Source organism: Eurypyga helias, unplaced genomic scaffold, assembly GCF_000690775.1.
Source record: "Eurypyga helias isolate BGI_N326 unplaced genomic scaffold, ASM69077v1 scaffold37293, whole genome shotgun sequence".
In the NCBI taxonomy this organism is placed as follows: Eukaryota; Metazoa; Chordata; class Aves; order Eurypygiformes; family Eurypygidae; genus Eurypyga; species Eurypyga helias.
The window spans coordinates 1-6,480 of NW_010243696.1; the positions used below are offsets into that span (position 1 = coordinate 1).

Genomic DNA, 6,480 nt, shown 5'->3' on the forward strand with positions numbered 1-6,480 from the left:
CCTCTCCCGGAGCCCGTCGCCTGCCTCTGACCCGCACCCCTGCCCCGCCGGGTCCGAGTGTGCGGAGGTGTGTGACCAGACTCGGAGCGAGTCCCGTGGGGTCCCCACGCCGGGGTGGCAACCCCTCGGGTGTCCTAGCGCCGAGCGTCCGTGGCCCGCCGGGCGTCTGACCCTTACCTGCAGCCCGGCGTTGACCCTCAGCCGGGGGCCCCTGGAGCTGCGGGGCAGGATGGTGATGAAGAGGGTCCTGGGCTGGCTCTGCCGGTCCGTCTCGGAGGCGTTCGCCAGTAGGGCGAAGCAGTCGGCCTGGGCCCGGGAACCGTCCTGCCTGTACTGGATCCGCCGCTTCTCCACCTGCGGGGTAGGGGCTGGGTGACCCTCTCGGGAGGGCACTGGCCACCAGTGCCACCGGGGAGGGGACCAGTGCACCACCCTGGGAGGAGGAAGGGAGCCGGGTGCCTGCCACTTGCTCTGGGGCATCCCTGTGGGATGGATCCGGCGCAAAGACAGGGAGATGGATCCCAGCATGGGTGCTCTGCCCCACCCCATGTCCCCAAGGCCGTTGAAGCACAACTTGAGGGTTGATACATGTCTGCAGGACCAAGGCCGTTTAAGCACAACTTGAGGGTTGATACGTGTCTGCAGGGCAAGCTCTCCATCCCAAGGGCAGAGCTCTTCGACGGGGAGAGGAGCCCTGCAGCCCTCCCCAGCCTCCCAGTGCCACTGGGGGCTGGAACCCACCCCCGGACTCTTCCCGCCCCCCTCGGGAAAGTGTTATGGTGGGCAAGTGGGCACTCCTGGCTGCTCTACCTCGCTCCAGGTGAAGCTGTGCAGCCCACCGTCCTCGGGGCGCTCGCTGTTCAGGAGGGTGCCAAACCGGGGGGGCTCAAGCACCATGAACTCCACGCCAAGAGCCTTGTAGTAGGCATTGGGGATGTTGAGGATGCCCGTGGAGAGGGTAGCAGAGCCACCTCCCAGCACCGTGATGTTGTGGATATCCAGGGGGATGGTGATGGGAAGCACAGCCAGGCTCACCACCACCCCCTCCAGCGAGTCCACACCGCCAGCTGTGACGTCTGTGACAAACTGGTCATGATCCTCCTCTGGCTTGGAGTGGAGGTAGAGAACTCTGCCGTTGTTGATGTCCTCCTGGGTGAAGGACTGGATGGGGTCCAGGCTGGGCTGCTCGTTTGAGTCTCGGCCATGCTGAAGCATCGCCAGGAAGCCGGAGGCCGGGGGGCTGTTCACCAGGTAGACTATGTCCTGGGGAGGGATCTCTTCGTGGGCCACCTGAGAGTGTGGGAGAGACAAAACGTGAGTAGGGGGCTGGTGCCTGTGAGGCTGAGCTGTAAAAGTGGGTGTAAAATGGAGTCCCACCGGTGGCTGTCCTGGTTTGGTGGCCAGGAAAGTGATGCAGGCTTGGGGAATGACTAGAGATTGGGATACTCACCAGTAGGTACTCCTCCTTGATCCCAGCTGCTTCCCCCTGGAAGACATGTATCTCCTTGTGGTTGACTATGCGTAGGGGGCTGGGGTGGCTGTCCAAGAACACGCTGATGGCCAGCGTGTCCTCCACCACCACCTCGTTAGCTTCTACGGTGAACTGGAGCTCATCATGGGTGTTCCTGCTCCCGTTGTGGTGGTAGGAGATCTCTCCTGCTAGCAGCTCTCTCTGAGAGAAGGCCATGACTGGCTGCTGCCCTCTCAGCACAGTCCCCCACCTTGGGGGGGTCGTTATCAGGAACCGTATCTCTTCATCTGACCTGATGTCCATGTTGGTCTCCAGGCTGAGGACAGAAGAGTCAATTCTCCCTTGGCTCCCTTGGTGGATGACGAGACCAGTGTTGTTGACTATTTTGATGTAGGGGTCTGACGCCTGTACTTCCAGGAGGGCTGTGGTTTGGTGGAGGCCATCTGAGACCTGTAGCTGGATCCAGCCCCGGTCAGCCCCCGAATGGACAAAAAGGATCTTCTTCTTCCTCAGGTCATCCTGTGTGAATCGATAGACCTGGTGGCTTCTGTCATCGACAGACACGATGCTGCCAAATAAAATGTCCTTCCTTGCCAGCACCAGCTGCGTGTCGGAGAAGCCAGAGTCCTTGTATGGAGGCCGTCTGAGACCTGTAGCTGGATCCAGCCCCGGTCAGCCCCCGAATGGACAAAAAGGATCTTCTTCTTCCTCAGGTCATCCTGTGTGAATCGATAGACCTGGTGGCTTCTGTCATCGACAGACACGATGCTGCCAAATAAAATGTCCTTCCTTGCCAGCACCAGCTGCGTGTCGGAGAAGCCAGAGTCCTTGTCGGTGAAGGCAATGTTCTCTGTCGTCAACAGGTGCTGCCCATTGCGCACCACGTTGAAGACCTTGTTCACCACTTGGACCGGTGTGTGGTCATTGACAGGTTGGATGGAGACCCTGAAAACACCTCTTACCTCCTCCGCATCAGGCTCAGCGCTGCCCTCGCCCTGCCTGATCGCTACAAAGGGGATGTCATCCTCCAGCGTCTCAGAGTCATCGTGCTGGTACAGCAGTCGACGGTGGAGGATGTCATCGTTGGTGAACTCCATGATCTCCTCTCTGGAGGCCCAGCCGTGGGACGCAGCCCAGGCCAGTCTCCCATGTGCTGGCCCCTCAATCACTTCGTAGAGGTAGTCCATGCTGTTCATGCTCTGTACGAACAAGTGGTCCTTTGAGATGATGGCTTGCCCCCCTTCCGGCACAGTCAAGAGGACATTGGTCAGGGTTGGCGCATCAGGGTCCCCACCAATGCTGATTGTGTAGGTGTAGATGGGAGAGTGCTGCTCGCTGGCACGGACACGAAACTGGAAGGTGTCCTCAGCTTGCTGAGAGTTCCTGATGGTTGACCTGTAGCTCAGGTGGTTTCTTTGCAGGTCATCTTGGGTAAATTCAAAGCCTTCAGTCAGCCTGTTGCCAAGCAGCTCCAAGTTTCCCTTTTTGGGAGCGTGGATTATCATGTAGTGGAAGGGGACTGGGGCAGAGTTTGGATCTTCCAACATTGCCTCCAGCTCCTTACTGGTGATATTTCTGTGACGCTTGTTCTTCATCTGGAGGGGGACCATGGTCTTCATCTTAATGGTGGCTCTTTTAATCCTTATGAGAAAGGTGTTGTTTTGCAAGACTTTCTGCCCCACTTGGACTTTGAACCTCAGCTTCTCCACGACATCTTCCAGCCGGTGCTCTGAGTCTGTGCTGAAATATTGAATGCGCCCTTGCTCCAGGTCTTGCTGGTGGAAGGACTCGACTTTTTTCCATTCCCCTCCTATGCTCCCTTGCTTTTGGACCTCACCGTACCACAGGGGCTCTGTGAGGACATACAGGATGGTGACCCGTTGTTTCACAGCGTTTGTCTCCACTGACAGGTTGGCTGTGGTAATTCGTGCAGCCCCTCCTTGGGAGATGGAGAGGCCAGTGTTGTTGCGCAGGTGGATGTCAGGGTCAATGGCGAGGATCCTTAGGGTGGCAACGGGGCTTGGGACTGTGCCGTCGCTCACCTGCACAGTGAGCTGTGAGTTTGTCCCGCTCTGGTGCACGTAGACTATGTTTCCTGCTTCTAGGTCCCTGCAGGAGAACTCTTCAATGGGCACTCCAGGGTGGAAGTCATACTCCACATACCCTTCCTCCATCTGCTGGCCACCATGCAGCTGGAATTCAAGGTCATCACATGACGTGTCATCATCTAGGACCTGCAGGATGTCTGTGGTCAGGTGCTTCCGTGTGTGCTTCAGGATTGTCATGTGGTTCCCATCGGGAAAGATCACTTGTGGGGCATCATTGATGGGGTTGATCATGATGGGCAGCAGGTACATCTGCCCCTGCCGTAAGCACTCGGGGACCCCTTGCTGGGCAGTTACTGTCACCTCCAGCATCAGCTGGTCCATGGGCCCCTCAGAGCCATCATGGACATATCTGACTTTCCTATTCACAATATCCAGCAAGGTGAACTTCCTTCTGCTCCTGGACCCAGGAATGTCCAGCTCCAGCTGGCCATACCTAGGGTCGTTGGTGATGCTAAAGAGAACTTGGGACTGCCGGATGTTTGCAAGACTCAAGTCTACTGTTGGCTGGGTATGTTTCCACTCCAGATAGGCCGTGCCCCCTTCGGAGACGATGAGGGGGCTGACATGCAGCAGCTTGCTGATGTTGGCGAAGGCGGGTGGGAAGCTGTTGTCGGGCTGGCACGGTTCCACCACCAGGCCTGGTGCTCCCGACCAGACATCTGGAGGTGGGGAGGTGGGGGCCTCGTCCTGCTCATACCCCTCCTCATAGTCCCAGTAGTGGTCCTGCTTTCCGCAGCCTGATGTGATGTCCTTTGTGATCACAGCCTCTTGCAGACTCCTCCTCTGCAGGTTTATCCGCAGGTCCTCCAAGCAGCCAACAAACGAGTTGTTGGTCATGGTCCACACAGAGATGAAAGCAAGATGATGCTCCCTCAGCCTTTGCAAAGCTTTTTCGTTCATACCTCCAATGAAGAGGTTTCCCTGAAGGTCCAGGTAGTTGTTGATGCCCCGGCTGGATGTGGATGAGGCGTAGTAATCTATCAGTATCTCAAATTTGTGGATGTCTGTGTAGACTTTGACATAGTGCTGCTGCTCATCGCTGATGAAGACGTTGTTGTGCAGGACGATGATGCCGTTCCCCTTCTCAACAAACCCTCTCAGGCGCCCATTGGAGATCTCCAGGTAGAAGAAGTCATTCTCCAGCCCTGCGTGGTAGATGAGGGGTGCCTGGGTGATGCTCGTCGTTATCACAAACTCAATGGTCGCTTCCTCCCTCGCATCCCACGTGGGAAACGCGATGTAAGAGTGTGGCCCCAGGAACCCAAAGGGGTCCTCAGGGTCTGCAGAGAACTGCATGCTGCACCCTTCCTGGACCCGGTGGAAGATCTTGGAGCTGCCATCGGAGGACAGAGGGGAGAGGACATCCAGGCCATTGAATGTCACTAAGTAGAGGCAACCTCTGAAGGGTGAGCTGGCCTCAGCAAGGTACGGCAGGTCAAGGCTGCCTGTCCCCCCGGCATAAAGGCCGTACTGGATGTCCAGCTCCCGTACGGGCCCTGTGATGTCCGCGGAGCTGTTGAAGAGGCCGTCGATGGTCAGTGTCATTCTCCCATCTTCCACCAGCAGCTCCACATCATGCACTGCCAAGTTGTTGAGCTGCAGCTCTGCTGGGGACTGCAGTATCACCTCTTCTGAGCCCAGCTGCAGCCTGGCCTGCAGGGAAGGACATGGAAAGTGCTCAGCTCAAGCAAGGCGTTACCTGCAGCATGAGAGACACCGCTCCACCCACCCAAGCGCATACTGAAGCAAGGGCTGTTCCTGGGGCTTCACGTGTATTTTGTCCCCTTTGTTCACTGCTCCTCATCCCGCCCTGTTCCTCCCTTCCCAGCTAGATCCCACTGTGGGCATGCCTTGTCTGTCCTGTTCTCTGATTTTCTCTCCTTTTTCACTCATTCTCAGCAAACCCCACTCACAGGGCTATTTCCCCAGGATATTCCACCTCCCAGTCCCACAGTTGGGCTTTTCCTCTTCCCCCATGAAGGAGTCCTGCCAGATGCTGGCTCCTCTTTCCCCGCTCCATCCTGCCCGCTCCCCTTCATCCCCCTGCCCTCTGTTCCTGTGACCTGGGCTGCTTCCAGCCCTTGCCCTGGGAACTGGCAGGGGAAATAGCAGGCTTTGCTCCCCACAGAGAGCAGCCTGGAGCCTGCCTAAGTAGAGGCTTAGCTGACGGACCTGAGACACACGGTCTGCATTAAGGAGACCTCCGGCCAGCTGGTTGCTTGTTCTCCTGCTTTGGTTTAGATGTGGTTGGTGGCCCAGCCCAAGGCTGCAGGAGAGGCAGGATGTGTGTCTCAGATGCTCCCTTCTCTTTTCCTTAGTGGTGGATGCCAACACCATAACCACAAGTGGGAATTTTATTCTTCTGTCCTGATCCCTTCCCATGCCCTGTCTGGGCTTGGTCTGTGGTGGGACAGGGGAGACCTCTCCTTTCTCTGGACCCTCTTGGCTCATCCCTGCTCTTCTTCAACCCCTCACACCCTGTACTGCGCACAGTGTCTGATCATGCGATGTACGTTGGGTGCCGATGTCGGGGTGTCTCCACCATGCCCCCCAGCATCTCCCCAGGCAGTAGGGGAGGAGCTTCCCCAGCTGGAGCCTGTTTCTCTGTATTTAACTGGTTCTCCCAAGACTGCCCACTCTCCCCTCTTGAACCCTTAGCATCCCCTTGCAGGGGTCTTGGCAGCTCGGCTGTCCTTGCACCTGGCCCCATGGGCTGCTGCTTTCAGGCTCTGCCCCTTCCTTGCACTGGATGAAGCCCTGACCCACAGACCCCAGCCCGGGTAGGGGAGCGCGGTGCCGGGGTGCTGACCTGCAGGCTGCCGGCTCGCAGCTGGAGCAGGAGGTGGTCAGGCTGGCCGGCGGCCAGGAAGAGCAGCCCACTGCCCTGGCTGGTGTACAGCT

At 57.8% G+C, this 6,480-nt stretch overlaps 1 protein-coding gene across 1 annotated transcript; it reads right to left on the minus strand.

The window, feature by feature from the left end:
• Positions 1-177: 177 nt before the first annotated feature.
• On the minus strand, positions 178-6,478 carry LOC104508049 (chondroitin sulfate proteoglycan 4-like; the record flags this gene model as incomplete). Its single annotated transcript, XM_010149519.1, has 5 exons — positions 178-354; positions 811-1,290; positions 1,451-2,008; positions 2,209-5,232; positions 6,389-6,478. Coding segments are annotated over 5 exons (4,329 nt in total), but the record flags the coding sequence as incomplete, so codon positions are not given.
• Positions 6,479-6,480: the final 2 nt, after the last annotated feature.